Source organism: Ochotona princeps, chromosome 2, assembly GCF_030435755.1.
Source record: "Ochotona princeps isolate mOchPri1 chromosome 2, mOchPri1.hap1, whole genome shotgun sequence".
Classification (NCBI taxonomy): Eukaryota; Metazoa; Chordata; class Mammalia; order Lagomorpha; family Ochotonidae; genus Ochotona; species Ochotona princeps.
In genome coordinates this window covers 71,569,237-71,592,091 of record NC_080833.1, presented here as the reverse complement: position 1 = coordinate 71,592,091, position 22,855 = coordinate 71,569,237, and the positions used below count along the sequence as shown (strand labels likewise).

Here is a 22,855-nt window from a genome sequence, read left to right as displayed (position 1 = left end):
TCTATTCTTTTCTTCTTATTAAACACAAGGCACGTTGTGGGTAACAAGAATGAATCCCTTGGTAGCACTGATCCACTAGAGTCAATGCTGTGGCGAACTGTAAAAATCTGTGTTGCTCACATGTGTCCACTGGGGCTTCAGACAGGTGTGTTCTCGGGGGTCTGAGGGCTCTTGGTTGAAGATGCTGCTCTCATCTCAACCATTTGAGATTTCACCTTGTTCGAGGAAGGGCCTCTGTTCCCCAGTCATATGCTCCAGTAGCACTTCCCCAGCTGGATGTTCTGACTGTGAGGGGCTTTCCAACTGACTCTTTGAATTCCTTTTCCCAGTCAGAACTGCACACTCATGCTTTTTTTAGTTATACCACTGCATTCACTGGAATACTTGCTTTTTATCCTTTTGTGAGTTTTGCTCTCCTACTGTATACTTGGTCTGAATTTCCCTGCAATTCAGGGAATCCACTCTGGCTTGTGTCCCAAACTTCATTGTGCTTATTCAGCTGAGGAAGTGCCCATCATGAGATGAAGCTGAATCAAGAGATGACCATCATGGGCACAGGGCAAACACATTTCAAACTTTTCATTCTTTTGAAATGAGCCCCTTTGTGACCACTTTTTAAAAATTTTACAAATATTGGGCCCGGTGGTGTGGCCTGGCGGCTGAAGTCCTCGCCCCGGGATCCCATATGGGCTCCAGTTCTAATCCCGGCAGTATTTTTCTTTTCTTCTTTTTTTCTTTTTTTGCTAATTCCCTTTTTCCCCTTCCTTCCCTTCTTGTTTTCTCTATTCTATGTCTTTCATTTCCTTTTCTCTGTTCCAGCAGGAAAGTTCTGAATAACTTAGCCTATTAATTCTAGAAATAGGAGTCAGAAAGTCCCTTCAGAAATAGAAAATTAATAACTGAGTATATACTGAGTATATACTCAGTTATTAATTTTCTATTTCTGAAGGGACTTTCTGACTCCTATTTCTATGAAACTTGTTAGTCAAGGCTTATGACTTAGCTCATAAATTAATGCAAAAATTAGTCATTTAGGTATTTCTGGTAATAAGGTTTCTAAGAATGAACCCTAGTTACAAAAACTTCCCATGAAAATAATACCTTACTTTTTTCATTAAACTTGCCTTCAAGACACTTTTTTTGGCAACAGAAATCTAACACAAACTGACTTGAGCCCCAAATGGTGTTTGTTCACTTGCAGTGAAAGTCTTTGATGTGAATGGGTACAGTTGGATCCGGGAACTCAATTTTGTCAATAGATTGGATGTTTGTCTCCTGTCTGATCTTCTATTTTAGCTCTAATCTTTAGCAAGGAGTGGAGCTGGGACTTGAACCTAGGCCCTCTGATTTGGGACACATTCACTCCAAGCCACATGTTAATTGCTGTGCCAAATGCTACCCCTTGATTTTGTAGCTTTTGAGATAAAGAATGAACTAGAAGAACCAAATACTGTTTGTAGCCCTTGAAGATTTTTTCCATATTCCCACTTGGGGCCTGCTTAGTGCAAAGACAGCTTTCTTGCCATCAGTCTTCGGCTCATGTCTCATTTACTTTCTTTGGCCTCAAGAAAGTCATATGCCTTTTCCTAAGGCTAGGGTCCCTGAAATAGTGAAATCAAAGTTGTAAGGTGACAAATATCTGACTAGGCTTAAACTTTTCAGAGCTGTTTCTATTAAGAAATCTCATAATCTTTAGTTTTTAAAATTCCAAATTAGACATAATTCTTTTCTCAGAACAGAGTTAGCTATAAGACAGATTGTCCAACTTCCATTACAATTTAATCCTATTAGTATGTAATAAATTCCTATAATTTTGAATTCCATGGAAATGTTCCATCTACTGCTTCTTCATATGCACACTGACAAATGTGCTCACACTATTGCACACATATCCACACACTTTTTTGTAATACTTCCAATGATACCTGGATGCTATATATTAAGATATGGGAATTGATAACTCTTGTAAATAGAATACTATTTTTCCTAATTCTTGAGAATGGTCACATTGAACAAGATAGCAGCTAAATGGAAATGTCACTTAGCTAATTGATAAAAGAGTCCAAGATAAATTTCAGGTTTCTAAAGAGAAAGAAATTTCCTGGCTGAAGAGAGAGAGCTTATCTGGAGAAGTGAAGAATGTGAATGGCAAGTATTATCCAGGAACATTTTGTGCAACAGGCTCATTTTAAAAATTGATCTTCTCTGGCAGAAATGCTATGGCACATCTTGATTCTGAGGTGAAAGAAGAATGTCTGAGGGAAGACTTGAAGTTCTATTTCATGAGCCCCTGTGAAAAATACCGAGCCAGGCACCAGATTCCATGGAAACTGGGCTTGCAGATTTTGAAGATAGTCATGGTTACCACGCAGGTAATTTGTGCTGTCATCTATACTCAGTTCTTTTCGTTTTCTGAGTTAAAATTGTTTACAGAATTGTAATATTGTTGGTACATGGAAGCTTGCTTTATCTACTTATTTTCCTTTTCCTATTCTTATACAATTTTTAATTTTTTTATGATACAGTTTCATACGTTCAGGGATTTCTCCTCCCAACTCTCCCTATTCTCCCACCCTTCACTGATCTTCCCTATATTATTACAATACTACAGTGCTTCAATAATAATTTGGTTTATTAGGTAATGTTGTTTTAACAAGATATGCTAGCTCTTCCCTTCATAGGTGTTGTGAATGCTGAATAAACATTCATCTCCGTTAATAGTTTTCTACAGGGGCACTTCAAAAGCTCATAAACTTTCAGGAATAAAATTGTTTTGTTGAAAAAAGAGTGCAGTTTGTTTTTCTGTTTTTGTTTTCGTATTTTTGCAGAATACACCAAAAGTGAATATTATAAAAACTATCCCTAGTTTTTCAATTCAAAAAATCTTTTTTGAATAAAAAATTTAATTAAAAATTTGATACCAGGATAAACTGCTTTTAATTCCATTTTTCTATGAACTCTCTGAAGTATCCTTATATATCTTAGTGAGACACATGAGCCACCCCACTTGGCACAGTTAGCCATTTAACAAATTTTGGTTGTAGATCTTCGTTCATTTGCACACCAGGTTTTTTTTCACGTAAGTGTTCATATTTTCAATAAAACCTCAAAAATAATCACTCATGTGTTGATGATCTGGTTTGCTTTTTTAGCTTCCTCTGAGCACGTGATCCTTCCTGGGTTCTCACAGGCACCTTAGAAAGACTCATATGCTTGGAAGACATTTTAACCTTTGTTACTTGACCTATCAGTACAAGTTGAATGATAGAACTTCTTATCTGATGTTTTTCTCAGAATTGCTGAGTTTCAGCAATTGCTAAATTCTTTGACTTGATATTTGAGGAATGTGGTATGGTGAGACTAAAGTGCTAAAAGGATCATCTATACCTATTCTCAAATAATAGTTATCCTTCATAATTTGGAAAAGGTAGTGCTTTCAAATTTTCTAAATGTCCCAAATACATTTTTTTTTTAAATTTCAGCAGAAGGAATCGGTTTTTGTATCATAGTAAAAATAACTTTGAAGTTAAACCTGGCTTCCATTAGGTAACTTAGTGCAACCTAGAGTAACTTCATCAAGTTAGGTGACTTAGAACAATTCAATGAGCCTACATCTCAGCGTTTGCTTTCATAAAGTGAGGCTAAAGGAGTGGTAAATGAGATAATCCATGCGAAGCAGTTGCTCTATACTAATTGTTAGGAAATGCCAGCCATTTTAAATTGTTCAGATTTTTAAAAAAGAAACCAGACACAGTGTAAAAGCTGAAAAATATACACTGCTAAGAAATACAAACTTGTTTGTCATATTCAGATAATGTGGTTTTATATGAATTTTGGAACGTCTTAGATTTCAAATTTTTGGTTTGGGAATGCTTAACCTGTATAAGATAAAAAAAAGATTGAAACTGATACAGATTCTTTCTTGGTTGTAAACCTAGAGGGTCATTAATCTTTGCAAATGTAATTTTTCTCCTTCTCCTCTTGCTCCTCCTTATTCTTCTTCTTTAAAGAAAGATCTATTTACTTGAGAGGCAGAATTACAGAGAAAGAGGGAGAAACAGAGACACAGGGCACTGGGGTGGAGGTGCGCAGAGTTGGGGACTAAGTGAACACTTCCCATGCCTCCACCTGCTGCTTTACTGCCCAGATGGTTATAAAGACTGGGGCTGAAAGACAGATTACTGGGGAAGGAGGTATGAAATCTATTGTCTTCATAGAATTATCACAAGAATGTAAAGTGAGTACTCCAAAATCCAATGATAATTTAAAGTTTATTTGTTCTTCCATAGGTGAGTGTGGGTTGAGGGATGCAGGCATTTTTCAGGAGATGAATGGCCCAGAGTGTGTCCCAGTGACCTGCAGTGTCCTATGACAGAGGTTGTCTGAGCTCTCCTCATCCCTTGAATTTAAGTTCCTTGTTTCATGAGATTATGGGGAGGGATTAGTTAGGATTCCTGCTGGGAGAATTTCTCCTGAGCCAAGAAAGCATCAGTCCCTCCACGTGCTTGAGGATCGGTGTAGCCACTGGGGTAGGTCAGAGAGGCCTTGGTTCCCAGGTGGCTTCTCAGTTCCAAGTATCCAGTGTGTCACACTACGAGAAAGGTCGAAGTCCTTAGTACTTTGGGATTCTTAACCTCCACGCAGTTTCATGCTACTTTGAATTGCCAGTGTAGTTTCATGAGGTTGCTCTAAGAACTTGTATTTGACATTTTATTTTTTTTGCATTTGTTTAAACCAAAGAACTGAGGCTTGTGATGTTTAGAGGTGAAAGTAGATGATAAGAAGAAGACATTTGCCTCCTTTGGAAGTAAAAAACTTCATTGGTTCCTGTACGATTTTCTTTTCTAGCTTGTTCGTTTTGGTTTGGGGAATCAGCTGGTTGTTGCTTTCAAAGAAGACAACACCATTGCTTTTAAGCATTTGTTTTTGAAAGGCTATTCTGGTGTCGATGAAGATGACTACAGTTGCAGTGTATATACTCAGGAGGACACCTACGAAAGCATCTTTTTCGCTATTGATCAGGCAAGTGTTTTGCTGGAAACAAGCTATACTTATGAATGTATGAAGATGGCCCAAAGTCTTAGGACCCTGTATTCTTGTGGGAGACCAGAAAGAAATTCCTGGTTTCTGACTTTAGATTAGCTAAGCTCTGGCCATTGCAGCCACTTGGGAGTGAATAGTGGATGGAAGATCTTTTGCTCTGTCTCTCCTCTGTAAATTTGCCTTTCTAATAAAAATAAATAAATCTTTAAAAAGATAAATACTTTTAAATGGTAAAAAAGAAAAAATATATATACATATTAGCACCTCCATCATGTGCTTATGAGCAAAGCTGAGCTTTTGCTTACAACAAAGGAGATGCTATTTTGAATGGTCTCATAGTTTCTTGGGAGAGGGGTGACTTTGGTCACCCCTGCCTACAACGCCTGCCTACATTACCTGCAGTGCATATGAGCACTCATTCTAGTTCTATCTGTTCCATTTTTTAAAAGATTTATTTATTTTCATTGTAAAGTCAGATATACAGAGAGGAGGAGAGACAGAGGGGAAGATCTTCCATCTAATGATTCACTCCCCAAGTGACCGCAACGGCCGGAGTTGTGCTGATCCGAAGCCAGGAGCCCAGATTCTCTTCTGGGTCTTCCACATGGATGCAGGTCCCAAGGCTTTGAGCCGTCCTCAACTGCTTTCTCAGGCCACAAGCAGGGAGCTGGATGGGAAGTGCAGCTGTCGGGATTAGAACCAGCGCCATAAGGGATCTCAGTGCGTTCAAGGCGAGGACTTTAGCCACTAGGCCATAGCGCCAGGCTTATCTGTTCCATTTTAAATCCAGTTTCCTACTAATGCTGAAAAGGCAGTGGAAGATGACCCACATCCTTGCACCCCAGTCACCTACGTGGGAGACCAGTGTGGGGTTCCAGGCTTTTGGCTTTGATCTGATAACCCTATCTGTTGCAGCCATTCAGATAATTAACTACCATATGAAAGATTTCTGCAGTTCTCTCTGATTCTTTTTCTATTTATGTATAATTCTACCTTCTAGATAAATAAATAAACAGGAGTAAGGATTGTGATAGAGTAGTTTTGGGTTGTGGTAGACACAGCAAGATGAGAGTTTGTAGAGGTTGGGAGGTGGGCAGTCCCACAGAGTCTTGGAGTTATTAGTGGGTTTAATTTTGAAATTGGTAGCTATTTAAATTTATTTTTCCCAGATCCTCCTGAAATCAGCAACACCAGTGTTTGTGACTTTTGTGTTCCTGGACAGAAGTTTCTGGAATAGCAAAATCATTATGAGTGAAGACAGGATCTAGTAAAGTCTTGATAGTGCAGCTAGTCAAATAGTAGGATTGTATGCCTAATAACTAGGGATGTGGATGCTTTGTTTTGCCCAATGATACATCCCAACAGGATCTCTGGAGATGGGCAACATCCAGGCATGGCCAAGGATGCTTGCAGTCATGTGTGTGTGTGTGTGTGTGTGTGTGTGTTTATCCATTTCCTTCTATGTTATGTTGCTTTGAATTGACAGTAATTGTATACGTTACATTTCTGTGGGACACAGTGTGATGTCTTGATGAATGTTGGAGATTTTCATTGACTTGGTATGGGGGAGGTGATGATACCTGAGTTCAGACCTGGAGGTTAGAATAAACAGGTGCACAAGAGGAAAATGGGAAGATCAGAGGCAGGAAGATGGTGCCTTGCCACTCCAGGAACAGGTTGAGGCATTGGGGGTGGAGCCAAGGTGTTCATCAGATAAGGCAGGACTCTGGCCTAGTTCTGAGAGGACGGCAGAGTCAGCGTCTATGTTGACTCTTCTAGGTTTGAGCTCTGTGAGCCAGATCTTCCTAGAAGGTTACTCTATAGTGTTTTAAAATAAAAAGCTCTACTAAGGGGCACGAGTAAACAGAGTGGCTGAAGTGTGTACCGTGTGATGTGACTTCTGCGTCAGTTCTGCGGGCTCACGTCTGGTTTTAGCTAACAGTCACTAACCTGTATTTTTAACAGTACCACCATCTAAAGAACATCTCCCTGGCCACCCTTGATTACGGGGAAAATGAAGACCATAGGATTGGCCTGAAGGTCTGTAAGCAGCATTACAAGAAGGGGATGGTGCCTTCTGCTAATGACACACTGAACCTTGACAATGACATTGAGACAGGTAACACAACGACAACAATTTCATCACATGCCTTTTCTGTTTTCTGTGCTAAGACCTGAGGGCCCTCACATGCAGCCAGCCATGCATCCACTCAGTGTGTCACCTTACCATGTGCCTGTTGAGATATAGGAAGCTCCCCCATGCATGGGTCTCTCTGGAGCAGCTCAGTATTGCTGTATTCACCTAAGAGAACAAGTGTACCATTTTTGTTTAAATTTTAGCTCTCATGAGGGGGTCATTAGGCATTTTGAAAAAATAGGCCTGTATGTATTAAATGAACAAATGTGTGTAAAAATGCATTGTGTGTGTATTCCCAGGACATACAAATGTTCTCAAAGGCAAATTGTGCTTAAGTACTTACTTTTTTGTTAGGAGATCTCTTGGTAGAACACAAATCATCTTGTGCTGTTCTTGCAAGGATTCAAGAGTATGCTGCGTGTAAACACAAAGGGCTTAATTTGGGATTTGGGGTGGAGGGGGACGGGTTTGTCATCAGTTTAGCAGATCGGTGCACAGCTGCTACAACCACTGTTTTACATACCACAGTTGTGTAGATGAATTGACTCTAACTCCTCCGGTAGTAAATAGTTTAGGAGCAAGGGTTGTAGTAAGTGGAAATCTGGAACTGTTTCAAATGAAACAGAATCGTTATTCAAATGAGAGTCATAGCGACTCAAGGTTCTTTGACTCACCCCCCCCATGTTAAAAATTTGGAAGAGGCCAATGCATGACCCAGACAAGGTTGATTGGGGGGTTGAGCACAAGGAAGACATCACGGTACAAAGTGTCACTGACAGGCTGCCTGAGGGGAGCTGGGCCAGGGTTCTGGCTCAGCACCAGGCTGGGAATTTTGCTCAGGGTTCCGTGTTTGGCACAAGACAATCTTGAAATGGGGATGTTGCTTGCTACCACCTCCCCAGAAAGGTCAATACAGGTCACTGTGGGGCTATTCTGGACATGCGTGGGTTGGGAAAACCCCAAAGAGGCAGTAAAGGCATCTGGTGGTTTGGGTGTGAATGGCTTTTTGATCCTGATTGGCTTCAAACTGGGTGACTACGCAGTCATGTGCGAAGACAGATGCCCATCCAGGTTGGAAGGGGCTTGATGGAGGGAGTTTGGTTTCTTTCCTGTCTCAGGAGAGTCACACAGGTCCTTTGGCCACATTTCCTACAATCTGATTTGAAGGGGCTCTGATAGTACAACAGAATGCCTCTGTAAGACAATGATTTTAGTTCTGCCTTCTCAGGCTGCCTGTTTAGAATCTCTTTGAGAGTCAATGTGTTCTGAGCCGTTGATGCTGTTGTAGCTGCCAAGCCTACAGACACACTGATGAGGTTGCCTCCCAGGCTGTGTCCAGCAACCAGATTGCTTGGTTCTATAGCTAGCAGCACCGAAGTGCGAGTTATCTGATTGCCCAGGATTTGTCTGCTAACCTAACGTCTATTTGGTCATCTACCTCCAGGAGGTAGTCCTGCTTCAGGCTTTGTCTTTTCCTGGGGCTGGTCTGCTATGTTTGTGCCTGTGGCTGATACCTGTGACTGTGATAGGAGGACTTGAACACGGGACTGAAAGCCTGTCCAGTTGTCTTGTGCTTTCAAATGAGCCATCTGCCTCTTTTCCTCACGCAAATGTGTGACTCAAATCGAATGAACCAGTTTCCCAGTGATTCACATACTGTTTTTCTCACTTGATTTTTCTTGGAAAATCGGTTAAGAAATGAGGCCAAAGTCAATATCAGTGGCTAGGTAGGACGGGCAGGACTGGAAAGCAGGATTTGTTCCATGGTCAGTGGACAGTGGCATCTTTGTTCACTTCCTACCTATCAGAATATGGAATATTTTAACTAAATGGAGAGGGGGTGATTATGAATTTAATTTTACCTTGAGAGTTTTGTTAAGCAAGTTATTTATATTTTTAAAATTAAATATAATTGCTAAAGAAAATCTGAAGATGTGGTTGAAAGCTTTAAGGAAGACGTTTTTAAAATCTAGGATTACTTCAGAAAGTTATGGGAAATGGAATGAAAAGCTTAGTTTATTTTGATGCAAAATTTTTGAATCTGTGTCTAGGAGGGTCTTCAAGAAGTTCATGGGAAATGTGCATCGTGAAAGAAGTATGCATCTTTATATTAATACTAGATTTTAGATTTTGTTTTCTTGGATGCTTTGGAGGAAGCCTGCAGATGATACGAAAGGAGCTGAGTTTGACTTCCTCAGTGTGGCGTAATAGGTTAAGGAGGCATGTAGTAGAAGCAGTTTCAAATTAGACTCCTGGATCTTCATTGTCTTTACTATTAAGAGAAGGATCTGTAGGGTGCTACATGTTAGCTCTGGCTGAGCCCAGCTCTCCCTGTGAGTTTCTGCATCCTATGCAACTGGTTGTGTAGACCAAGCCACGTGTTTTCATTTAGTTCATTCATCCTGAAGGGATATCTGTCTCTAGAGCTGCAAGCTCTCTGGTTCAGCCTCACTGAGGGGATGGCTGTAAGTACTGTTGAAAACATTCTTTTCTCCATTGTTTAGATTACTATCAAAGCAACATAGGGTTTTGTTTTTGTTACTTGAGTGATAAAGCGTTGTACTTTTTTTGACATGTTTTAAGCATGAAACATTATGGCCATTTTCTTATTTCCCCTGATGGTTGAAAATGTACCTGTTCCCCCTTCCTTTGGGGGCTGTTTTGTTTGTTTGTTTGTTTGTTTGTTTTAGCTGGGTTCTTTTTCTCAGTGAGCAGGATCCTCTTACATGACAAGGCTGTTATCAGGAGTAGGGCAGCACATTCTAGAGGAATTGGTCAGACTGGCTTCATACCAGTTCTGCCACTAAGTTTCTCTGACCTTGAAAGTGCTCATTTCCAGACTTCCTGATTCCTTGCCCTATAAAGCAAGGGTGTTTGGACTACATGATACAGTAATAGTAACCCTTAACTGAAACTCTTGGGACTGGAAAGATTTCAGATCTTGCATGGTTTTGAATTTCTGAATGTTTGCATATACCTAATGAGGTATTTTGGGAATTAAGTCCACGTCTAAATTCAGTATTCATCTATGTTTCAACTATATTTTGAGCATATAGGCTCAAGATAATTATATAAAATATTTTTTGGTACCTGTGATTTGCATCAAGATCTGTCAAATCTCTCTCTTCTACATCAGGTGTGGAATTTTCCAATTGTGATGTCATGTCGATGCTCAGAAAGTTGCAGATTTTGGGTTTTTTAGTTAGGGATGTGCGACCTGCAAATGAGACTAATTTTAATGTGTGGCTCTTAGGATCATTCTTTCATAGTTTACAGCTCATACTTTGCTATTGTTTGAGTTATTGCTCTCTCTCTTTTTCTCTGCTTTCATTTAGAAACTATGAAACACCATTTACCTTTTATCCAGATTGCCAAAATACTAATGTTTTCTCACACATTCTTGGTTATTCTTCCTGGGAATACATATTTCTCCTGAAGGTGTAGATGTGCTATTTCTTTACCTCTAAAGATTTCAATGTGCATTTGTTATCTGCCCCATAGCCATAGTACAGTATCCAAAGTGATGATGTGGACACCAGGATGATTGTATCAACTGACCTAGTGTCCTTCACAGCAAAACCAAACCCAGACTCCCTCTCTGGGGTCCTGTCCAGAATCTTATCTCGTATCAAATTGTCATTGTCATTTTACTTTTTTTTTGACTCTGGAGCAAAGAAGTTGTTGGACATTTTGTCTTTTACTAATCTTGACATTTTAAAAAAGAAGAATATATTGGATCTTTTTAACATAACATTTTATTTATTTTCATTTTGTTTAAATTGCAAGAAACAGAGGTTTCCCATCTATTGATTCACTTCCCAATGCTCCCAACAGCTGGGACTATCTAGATCTCCAATCAGGTGTCCCACGTGGATAACAGAGACCCAATACTGGAGCCATCACCTGCTGCCTCCCAGGATGTACATTAGCAGGAACCTGAATCTGTAGTAGAACCAAGATTCAAACTAGACTCTCTGATTTGGAATGCAGTTGTCCCAAGAGGTCACTTAACTGCTGTGCCAAATGCTTGCTCTGCCCTTGACATCTTTAAAGAGTAGGATGTCCCCTGCTTTGGGCTTTTATTTCTTCATGACTAGACTGGCTTTACATACTATTCTTCTGCGACAATTAGCGAATATTTTCTGGGGAGAGATTTTGAAGCTTGGCAGGCATTCTGCTTTTCATCCTATTTCCCGCCCCACCTGCTCACGAGGACTAGTCTCTGACTCTTGCCTGCCATGATCCATGTTTCTTCTACCACCAGATTGTATCCACTTGGACCTCCAGGTCCTCTCCCAGGATCCTCAGGACTGGAAACAGTCATCTTTCTTCAGACTGGATTTTGATCGGTGAGTACAACTTTAAGGAAACAGGAGTGGGGTAAGGGGAGTAGTATCGAAGGCTATGACTAATGTATACCTTTACTGTATCTTACGCAGGCTCTTACACGTTGAAATGTCCTTTCATCTCAAGGGCATCGACCTACAGACCATTCGTTCCCGAGAGCTGCCTGACTGTTACATCTTTCAGAACACGGTAAGTGTCTTTGTCGTACCCAGCCACTTGCTGCTGTAGCTTCCTGTGTAAACCACACCAGCACACATGTTGGCTGTGGCCAGGTTTCAGTTTCTGTTATGTGTTATGATTTGGTTGATCCAAAAACCATTACTTCTGCACTTGAAATGTGCCCTTTCCAGATTTGTCAAACTGAGATTCCAGGGTTGAAAAGAGCAGTTTGCAAGGTGACTGTGGCCTCCAGCTCCCCTTATCCATTGAAGAATGACACATGTTTTAAGTGTCTGTTATGCTTTTTTCTGGCCTCAGTGGAAGATCATCAGACCTCAACACAGAAGCTGCACCCTTGATCTGCGGGCTGGGCCACCAAGGAGTGGCTTCCCCTTTCACTTTGAGAGATGAGTCCAGGCACCACTCAATCTTGTGAGGACAGTACTTCTCATGGTTGTGGAATGCCCCCGCTCCCCTCCTTCCTCCTTCTATTTTTCTTTCCTTTCTTATCTGATTGTTAAGAGGTTACCAGAGGGTGGAGAACCTTGTTTCTACCAGGGCCCATTTGGATATGTACAGCATCATTCATGGGTCGTACAAAATTATCAACTTAGCTTGTGAAAGTTTGATTTGATTTAGAATCTACTTCTCCCCACCCCCCTGCCCCACTAGTGATCTTAGCAGAGCCAGCCCAGATGATTTTGCTGACATTACATGTCCTGCTGGGCCAGTGTTCTGCACCCCAGGTGAGTAGCTTAACTGGAAATTGCATCTATTGTCCATTTGCAATTCAGAAGACTGCTTCATGCCACCATAGTGGAGGAATCTTGAATCCCACTCACTGTGTACCAGGAATTGTCTTAGAGGTTGTCTTAGGGTTGTTAGGAAACTTATAGACAACTGATGGAAGCAGACAAAAAAAAAGAAAGAAAGGAAGAAAGGAAGAAAGGAAGAAAGGAAGAAAGGAAGAAAGGAAGGAAGAAAGGAAGGAAGGAAGAAAGGAAGAAAGAAAGAAAGAAAGAAAGAGAAAGAAAGAAAGAAAGAAAGAAAGAAAGAAAGAAAGAAAGAAAGAAAGAAAGAAAGAAAGAAAGAAAAGCCTTTGACTAAGCCACCAGTTCAGATGCTCATGTTCTGTGTAAGAGTGACTGTGCTGGCTCCTGACTCCTGCAGGCTCTGGGATGCAATAAGGATGGCTCAAATAACTGGTATCTGCCACCCATGTGGGAGACTTGGATTGAGTTCCTGGCTCTTGGCTTTGGCCTTGGTCTTGCTGTAACTGCTGTGGCCTCTTGAGAAAACAAACCTGCAGGTGTACATGGATGAATGTCTCCTGCTGAGAGGAACATGGCTAAGTTCCTGGGCTGACTGGACTGAAGGAGCCTTGTAATGCCCGATGATTAAGAGGCTCATGTGGAAATGGAGCTACCCAAGTAAGGTCAAGTGTTAGTCAGCAGGGAAGATTAAACAACATTGACTTTCACATTTTTGTTTTCTTCATTGAATTTCTAGCTGCTTAGGACTCTAAAAGTTTGATACAAGTGTTTCAGGGATCCTTCTGGGGGAAATGGAGGTGCCGGTGTTAGTGGGGGCTTCCCCAGCTTATGGTATAGAAATGAGACCAGTGGGCTGACCTTGGGACCTCCTGGTTTGATCATGATGTGTTCCTGGAGAACATGGAAGTTGGCCTGTGATCACAAAGGCACAGGTGCTTTGGGCTTTGGACACTAACACTTTCAGCACTCCAGGCACTTTGTAAGTCTTTGGGATTGTTTAATGTGGTCACCCTAGAATTACGTTGTCTATATCCCCTGTAAATTTTCAGTGATTTACATGATTGACTTCAATTCCACAACATGGAAGGATGAGGGCATTTGGACATTTATTCACCTGCAATCTTGGAGCAACTTTCGTCCTTTCTGAAAGTATTGTGCATAGTTAGCTCTTGAAGCAAAATACAAAAGAATCTTCAACCTAGTAAAAAGCTAGCATTTCATGCACAAAGGACTAGTATGAAGCAAATGCCTTTAAAGTCTGTTCCGTATCATCATGAAGGTCATCGAGTTCATTTGTCTGAGACTGAATTCTGATTTTTGCTCTGGGCACTGCTAGGTAGTCTTGCTGTAGGATTTCTTTGAATCAGAGATTTGAAATCAGACTTACTTAGAACTCTGGAGATAGGTTCACCTTCAGATAATACTTGTATTTTGCCATTAGTCATAGCAAGTTGCAAAGGAAGCCTGTGACCAAGTCATTTTTGTTCTCGTCGTTCCCCTCAGATCAGCACAGCTTGGCTGCTGTTGGTGCTTAATCAACAGAGTCCATCCAACAGGTTACACTCCCCGGCGGACTGTAACCCTTCTGTCTGTCTGTGTCTGCAGATCACCCTCGACAACAGAGCTCACAGTGGCAAAATCAGAGTCTATTTTGAGAGTGATGCCAAGATAAGAGAATGTAAAGATCTAAACATATCTGGATCCAGTACGTATGCTATTTGCCAATTTACTGTGGTTATGGGACAATTGTTTACATGCTTTGTTTGGATGCTGACAGGAAAAAAGAGTTCCAGAAAACATGTGAGCATTAGATTCTTAAAGCATGTCTCTGAGCTTTGTATCTTTGCTCAAGTCAGCAAATGTGTATTCCTCGTCTTTTCAAGGACTCAACATGCCTTGGCGGTTAGGCTCTGGAGCCAGCAGGCCTGTGTTCAGAGCCAGCTCTGTCCGCTGTGTCTGTGACCTTGGACAGAGCTCCCACCCCTCTGTCTCAGCAACTTCCTCTTGCATGTGCTTACCTTCAAGATGTTGAGTCAAAAGCATGTCCTTGGTAAAGTGGAGTACTGACAGCAAGAATGACTACTTGTTAGCTCCCAGGCACCATGGGTAGAGGAAGAAAATACTTCACAGACGTGAAGTGAGGTGCTTAGCATACCTCTAGTGTGGTAAGGATGGAACTGAATGGCAGATCTGCCAAAGGTGCGTGGAGAAAACCTGCAAAGCCTGCATGTGCCTGGGCCAGAGTAAGAAGTCAAACGTAGGTATGATTCCTAGTGAAGATCTCTTTTGCTCTGAGCCTGAGACAGTGGAGAAGGAGCCTCAGGGCCCAGACTACAGCTTCTACAAGCCCTGGTCACTTGCTGAGTCTTTCCTGGGAAATACCTTTAATATACACATTCACAATGGACCACACAGACTCTGCTCCACTGGCTAGATGAGCAGTCAAGATGACATTCCGGGTTCTTTGTGCTTTTCAACTTGCCATGTGACTTTGAATGAATTTCCCTTTCGGTGAATTCACTTTAAGTGAGTGACTAGATTGCCAGATAAAACAAAATGTCTGTGAACCTGCTTTCAGTTTTGCTGTAAATTAGATTTGACGTGTGGGTGGTGGCTTCTTGGATGCACAGTGTGCGTTAATAGTTATGAGGGGCTGGCTCAGGGGTCCTGTTACTGACCAGGCCTCTCTGGTTAGCCAGCGGCATCTCTCCGCACACGGCACGAGTCCATTTCTCCATGTGTAGGTGTCCATGTATAGGGTGTAGCTAGTTACCATGTGAAAGCTGATCTTTTCTTATATGTGATTTGAAATGATCTTTATGAAAATCAAGATGTGGGAATGAATGAGTTCATCAAATCTGTTGCCAAGCAGATGATTGCAATCTCCACACAGGGCTCCTAAATCCTAAAACCTTGAATTCTTTTGCCTGTACTTGGAAGAAAGGAACTCTGGCTCCCTCGCGTGGCCGGTGCGGAGAAGTACAAGCCTAACAAGACACTGAATGAAAACAGGGAAACTTAACATTTGCTCCTCTACCACCTGGGTCCCAAGAAACCAGTTTTCAGCTCTAGGGGAATATTAGTTAAAATAAACGATATGAAGTGAAAGGCTAAAAAATGCTTAAGTTTGAGATAAACCTAGGAAATTTTTTTTTAAACTTTCCTGCTATATGAATCTGTCTGGTGGATTGAGGTTATCCTGGTACTTTGCCAGTAGGTCAGGGCAAGGCTACATCTGGTGGGGGCCCTTGTGCCATTTCCAAGACGTCCAAAAGCTCCTTGCTCCCACACACTCGCCCAAGGCTCCTTTCTTCCTCTTGTCTGCTTTTTACCATCTCAAGTTCCCCATCCAAACATGTTGCCTTTTATGGTTACTGGTTTTTCATCCAAGTGTCCCACTAACCTTCATTTAACCCAATTTAATAAGTGTAGCACTTTGAGGATGAGGGCCTTGGGGGAAAATTCATGAGCAGGATTCCCTTTTGCTGGATGATGCAAATGATCTTACTGGAGGGGAGGTCAGTAGGCTGAGGGTCCCACTGACAGGCCAGGCGTGAGTGTGGGGGAGTTCTCTAAGCAGGTGCAAGTGTTTGGACATTTTCCTGTGTTTCATCAAGGTAGGTTTGGAGAATGATCTTGTGGGGTGGGGTAACATGGTTTTAGTAGAGTAAGAAAGCGATGGCAGGTCATTACAATATTTAGCACACCAAACTAGTCTTTCCAATAAAGCCAAGAAGAGGTTAGCACCATGGCTTAGCAAGCAAATCCTCCATCTGCAGCACCATCATCTCTTATGGATTCTGGTTCAAGTCCCAGCTGCTCCACTTCTGATCCAGCTCCCTGCTTATGGTCTGAGAAAAGTGGAGGAATGCCCAAGTTCTTGGCTCCTGACTCCTGGCTTTGCATCAGCCCAGTTCTGGCCATTTTTGCAATTTAGGGAATGAAGTACTGAATTTCTCTCTCTCCCTCTCTCTCTGTCTCTTCACCTCTCTCTGTAGATCTGCCTCTCAAATAAAAGTAAGTGTTAAAATAATGCAAAGAAGGGTCCAGCATTGGAGTGCAGGATTTAAATCACCACCTACAACCCAGCATCCCATCTGGATGCTGGTTCGAGCTCCAGATATTCTACTTTTGATCCAGCTCCCTGCCAATTGCTTGGTAAAGCAGTACAAATGCTTGGATCCCTGCCACCCACACGGGAGACCCAGATGGAGTTCTGGGCACCTGGTTTTGGCCTGGCCAGGTCCCAGCTGTTGCGACCATTTGTTGAATGAACCAGTAGAGGCAAGATCTTTCTCTCCCTATCTCTCCATCACTCTGACTCTCAAATAAATAAGTCTTATTAAAAATCACTTAAAGGAAAGCAGAATACCACACTGTTGAAAGGATATTTTGTCTTTCAGGTTTGGGTGCTCCCTGTGGTACAAGCCATTTTATCGACTTTGGTTCTTTCATGTCAAAAAGGTGGGCATCAGATGCATTCATTAGCCTCTCAGTCCCATTTTCCCAAGAACGCCCCCATGTCTTCTGCTCTTCTCTGTGGGGCCCAGGAAACATAAGGTTTCACAGCTAATCTGCCTTCTTGCCTATCGAGTAGATGGCATTTTGAGGTATCTTTCCTGCATGTAAAGTGGCAGAGATGAAGCTAAGCCCCAAGTGCTATTCTAGCGAGCACTAGCTGTTTCCTCCAAGTCTCAGGACAGCCTGTGGAGCAGGTGCAGTGGACTTCCTTACTGTGTCATTGAGGCATCTGTAGTTTAGCAAGGTGCAGTCACTGCTGCATGAACCAGCTTTGCTGGCTGGCTATGCTCATTCCCCTTAGGGTGAGCTCATCTGCCCTCAGTGTCACACACAGGCTTGCATTGTTAAATCACAGAACACATAGATCTTCCTCTGAAATGCCTTCCCTGGCAGGTGTTGCATGTGGCACTGAACTACACACCCCTCTCAAGGTTGACACTCCTAGTCCTATTTCTGTTTCTCTGGCCTTGCTTCTCCATTTCATCCCCGAACCTGAACTCATATCTTTTTTTAAAAAAAGGTTTGTTTATTTATTTGAAAGACAGACAAACTGATGAAGAAGGAGAGACAATCTTTGATCCACCAATTCACACCCCACCCACCCTTGCCCCCAATGGCTGCAGCAGCCAGATCTGTACCAGGTTGCAGTCAGGGGCTCCAACACTATTGCCACCTTCTTGTGCCTTCCCAAGCATGATAGCATGGGAGCTGAATCAGAAGTGGAGCCATAAGCACACACAAGAATCAGGTCTGGGATCACCTTTGATGAAGTTTCTTCGGAGATCCCTCCAACTGAACTGCTGATCTCAGAACCCCAACCATGAAGAGATTATGTCAGCCAGTGGATTCTGAAGGGATTTCATTGTGCTTGGTACAGCGAGATTGGCAGCAATTCAGACCTGTTGAACCATCAAAACTGCTTAAGCAGGACCCTCAGAGCATGGCCCACATTTGGGACCTGGGATGAGTGGGAGGCTGGGTGGGACTTCTCCCTTTGTTTCTCCCCTGACCCTAGATACAGGAGGAAAATTATGATATTAGTGCGGAAATGATGGTCTTACCCACTTTCCTGTAGCGCTTGACCCTTTGTACCCTAATCAACTAAATAAGATTATTAATAAAAAATTCGAATCAGTAAGTTTTGATGTCCTAAAATTTCCAATAAAATACTTATATTCAAAAAACAAAAAGAGGAAGTGGAGCCGTGGTTTCTTAGCGCACTATCATTCAGGAGGACAACATTGCAAGCAGTGGCATAAGCTGCTCTACTCCAGTGCTGGGTCTCACCTCCTCTTCTAATTCTCATGCATTGTGCCATTCACACCCCAGTTCCTCCTGGACTCCCTGCCCTTCTCTGGTCTCTCAGAGTAGCTACTAAAACAGTGGTTCCTGTTTTGCCATCAGTATCCATCTTCCCCTCTAAAGGCAGGGCCCATGGCTTGCAGACCAAAGTGGAACAACTGTATGCTTTGCACAGTGCTTCAGCATGCTTGTGCATATGTGAAGAGAGGGCACTGAGTACGAGAGCCCTGGAGAATCCCAGCTGGATTTTAGGAAGTTGAGAGCTAAGAGAGAAGCAGAGGGAAGCGAGGAGGTACAGGGTATGGGAGACTCAGGAAGGAGAGTCACAACCTGGTTTCCAATGAGACACATTTCATGGTTTCCATCCTGGGGGTAGCAGTTCAATCTGGACAATCATGGGTATGACATAGTGGTAACTTACATGAGTTGGCTCTACATAACTTCAACTGCAATGCCTGCGGGGAGCTTCTGAGGCAGGAAAAGGTGAGCTTTATCTTACAATTTGGGGGCTCCCATTTCAAGATGGGGCAGCTTCATAAGTCTGGTGCCTGGTGGTGGTTGGCAGAGGCAGAGTGGGTGCAGAGGTACAATGACATGGTGGGCCATGGAGCAGAGACACAGGGAGCACATTCATCCTCCCTGTAGTCTCTAAGGTGCCATCTCTGTTCTGGCCCGGGTGTCTGTCCTGGCAGCCTGGGCCAGTCTTGTGGCTTCCCAAAGGCTCACCTTCAGATACCACGATGGCTCAAGCGCCCACCGCATCTGTCATCCAGTAGCATTAATTTGTGAACTAGTAAGATGAGCCTTTAGGGTACAAATAATCTTTGTGAGTTTAGGGAGCCAGTTTCTAACAGTTGAGGCATTCTTGCTGAGGGAGGATACTGTGCACAGAAACAAGAGGGACTATAGAGATGGAAATTTAAGAAATTCTGGGCTGAGATGGGAGATTATCCACCGGAGTCCAGAGGCTCAGAAAAAAAATCTGTTCATATGTGTGTGAATCAAGGGACTATTCCAGATACAAGAAGCAGCTTCTGCAAAGTCCCTGGGGTGAGGGCAAGGAAGAAGGGAGAAGAGTGTGGCCACAGCATGGAGAAGGGGGGGTCAGGTGGGAAGGAGCCCAGCAGGGAGGGTGGGACTGCAGCTGTGAAGACCGGAGGCGGGGGGGGGACGCTCAGGGTAGAGTTTCATTTCCCTCTGGTGTGTGCTCTCTATTCCTATGAAGTCCAGAAGAAAACTGCTCACCAGTCTCCTTCTTTATTGTCCTTCCAAGAAGTCATTCTTTGCAGCTGCAGAGTAAGCTCAAGTGACTGGCCCTGTTGGCTGGGAAGTGTGCAGAGAGGCTGGGAGCAGAGGCAGGGGCTCTGAGTGGTAGATTCCCATCTGTTTATTTGTGCATGGCTGACATACTTGATGTCTACACTTTTGTCTGAGAGAACTCAGGGTATGCCAGTCATTTTACTTTTGCTGAACACCATTGCAAGTCAGTATTGGTAAGTAAGCTTCAGTGTCCTAGTTAATAGTGCACTTGCACTTTCTACGCCTACGTTGCCTTTATTTCTACACTTCTGCATGAACACCATGCCATTTGTTGCTGATATTTACCATTTTAACAACAGACAAAGTGTATATCATTCTTTCTGGACTGCTAATTTGTTTGGAAAATTAGTCTCAAGTCAGGTGCACATTCACATTCTGCTTTTGTCTCTCAGTTCCAAAGAACACTCAGTATGTGCTGGCGTTTGATACATTTGTCATTGTAATTTGCCTGGCGTCTCTCACTCTGTGCACCCGATCCATTGTCCTTGCCCTGAGTTTGCGAAAGGTAAGTGTGTGGTTACACCTTCTTCTCCCTGCTTGCCCTGTGCCCTCAGTTTCTCCAAACAGTGCATTTATTTCTGGGACGCCTCCAAATAAGATCTTTCCAGTGCTTATCTCCTCTGGGGCATTAATCAGGCCAAGGGGTAGGAGGTAAACAGACTCTAGGTACATCATGTGGGATCCCTGCTTAAAATCGAACCAATGACAACAGGTCAAAATGTGGAGTGCTTGAGCTTTTGCATGTTTCCAGCATAAATGATATCCGTTTAAATCCATGAGTAAGTGTCACAGCAGGATAAGTGTAGGATCCATCTTTTGTCTTGCAATTCATGTTTGTTTTGATACGCAGGTGTGGTAAATTGGTGGTAGTGAAGTATCGAATACTTGGCTTTATTATTATTATTTTTTTAAAAGGGTGCTTCCAAATTCTTTTTTTTAAAGATTTATTTATTTTTATTACAAAGTCAGATATACAGGGAGCTGGATGGCTTTAACAAAACAGTTTAAGACTGCCCTGCTGAGCTGCATTTTGCCTTTTTATACTTACTGCTCTTAGGAACACATGCTCCAGCTCCTTACAAACTTCTGGTTTGCCGGGTGCATGTAACTTCTTACTTGGCTCAGGCAAATAGAAGTCAATGGATGCTGTTTGCAGAGCAAGGGACAGTCAGTATCTTACCTCACTTTGAAAATACCCGCCACCTTTCCCAGCCCTCCAGTCCCCTTGGTAGTCTGAATCCAAGAATAAGCTCCTGTATATGGGAGTACAGTTTGCCTGCCTAGGCTGGGATCCTGGCTCAATCTTGCTGATGACAGGGCCAACAGTCCCTGGGGTTCTTAAGGCTGCTTTGCATGAATTAATGATATACTGAGTTTTAGCAATGAGCTAGCCATACAGCAGCTTTTTTTTTTTTAAAGATTTATTCATTTTATTACAGCCAGATATACACAGAGGAGGAGAGACAGAGAGGAAGATCTTCCGTCCAATGATCCACTCCCCAAGTGAGCCGCAATGGGACGGTGTGCGCCGATCCGATGCCGGGAACCTGGAACCTCTTCCGGGTCTCCCACGCAGGTGCGGTGTCCCAATGCATTGGGCCGTCCTCAACTGCTTTCCCAGGCCACAAGCAGGGAGCTGGATGGGAAGTGGAGCTGCCGGGATTAGAACCGGCACCCATATGGGATCCCGGGGCTTTCAAGGCGAGGACTTTAGCCGCTAGGCCACGCTGCTGGGCCCATACAGCAGCTTTTAAGACAAAAGTTAGTGGAACATGACCCATGCATATTTGGTGGTTTAGTTCATTTAGCAGGTAGTTGGATGCTCTCTTATGACTGGGGTGCTTCACAGGGAAAAAGTGGGTGACATAATCTCCACCCTTGAGGGGATCCCACAAATGTTTTCTCATGTGTTTGCTGTAGAGATTTCTACAGTTCTTCCTGGAGAAGTACAAGCGACAGGTGTGTGATGCTGACCGGTGGGAGTTCATCAATGGATGGTATGTCCTGGTGATTGTCAGTGACCTCATGACAATAATTGGATCCATAATGAAAATGGAAATCAAAACAAAGGTGAGGTACAGTCCGCTTGAGACCTTTCATTTCTCGTGTTTTTCTGGTTGGCCTCAGGCAGTTTATGACAAAATCTCCAACAGAAACAAGACATTGAGTCTTACTTTTACATTTTCTCGCACCTGCTTGTATGAGAGGCCTTCTCACATTTGGTAGTTCATGAAGGAGCAATAAGGAAGCTGCTCTATGAATGTGTCCCAGGAAATTAGCCAGTCCTTTCAGAATAGTTTCTGAAACCATGATTGTTTGGGCTTTTTGTTCTTTTCATTTGATGAAGGAGGAGCTGAACCATAAACCAGTCACATCCACCTAAACACATGTCAAGAGCCAGTGGGAAATATCTGTAGCCATTGGGAGCTCTGACAGGTGGGATGGGTTCAGGAATGCTTAGGTACCTGCTAACGCCTGCTCTTCTGTATAAACTGCTTGAGTGCACCTCGGAAGTCTTGACTCCTCCTCACCCAGCCAATCTCCCCTGCATGCTCCGGTGTCAGTCAGTGACTCTCATTGGCCTAACCCCTACTGTGCCCCACCCCTGCTCCATTCCACCACTCCCCGCTTCCTTTCTTTCCTCCCGGTCCCCAGGAACACAACAGCTTTCTCACTGGTGCTCCTCTCTTCAGCCTTGTGTCCCTCAGCTCCATCCCATTGAAATGATAAAAGGAAGTTAGAAACATATTTGGAACTCTGGTTTCTATATATGTATTTTTTTTTTCTTTTTAAAAATCTCTTAGAATCACTTGCAGACTGACAGAAATCCATCCTTTTCCATCCCATTTACAATGAGGTTAATAACCCAAATACAATAGCATTTTTCCTCATTCATCTTTTCTCTTTCCTTAGAATCTCACAAATTATGATCTGTGCAGCATCTTACTTGGGACATCTACGCTGTTTGTGTGGGTCGGAGTCATTCGTTACCTGGGTTATTTCCAAGCATATAATGTAAGGAGCTGACTTTGGGTGGTGATGCTGCTACTGACTTATTTCTTCTCTGGATTCTAGTAGTTATATACATTTACCCTGTTCTGTTCATGTTTTTCAGGTCCTTATCTTAACAATGCAAGCCTCGCTACCCAAAGTTCTTCGATTTTGTGCTTGTGCGGGTATGATTTATCTGGGTTACACATTCTGTGGCTGGATTGTCTTAGGCCCCTATCACGACAAGGTACGTAGCCCTCGT

At 42.8% G+C, this 22,855-nt stretch overlaps 1 protein-coding gene across 2 annotated transcripts in view; it reads left to right on the top strand.

The window, feature by feature from the left end:
• MCOLN2 (mucolipin TRP cation channel 2) overlaps positions 1 to 22,855 on the top strand; it is a 42,266-nt gene that overhangs the window by 10,516 nt on the left and 8,895 nt on the right. For both annotated transcript variants that reach the window (XM_058658733.1, XM_058658738.1), the window contains exons 2-11: positions 2,213 to 2,372; positions 4,849 to 5,022; positions 7,009 to 7,162; positions 11,445 to 11,529; positions 11,620 to 11,716; positions 14,065 to 14,164; positions 19,995 to 20,107; positions 21,523 to 21,672; positions 22,516 to 22,617; positions 22,718 to 22,840. In XM_058658733.1, coding sequence (XP_058514716.1) covers positions 2,213 to 2,372; positions 4,849 to 5,022; positions 7,009 to 7,162; positions 11,445 to 11,529; positions 11,620 to 11,716; positions 14,065 to 14,164; positions 19,995 to 20,107; positions 21,523 to 21,672; positions 22,516 to 22,617; positions 22,718 to 22,840 — 1,258 coding nt within the window. The remainder of the gene's footprint in view (positions 1 to 2,212; positions 2,373 to 4,848; positions 5,023 to 7,008; positions 7,163 to 11,444; positions 11,530 to 11,619; positions 11,717 to 14,064; positions 14,165 to 19,994; positions 20,108 to 21,522; positions 21,673 to 22,515; positions 22,618 to 22,717; positions 22,841 to 22,855) is intronic.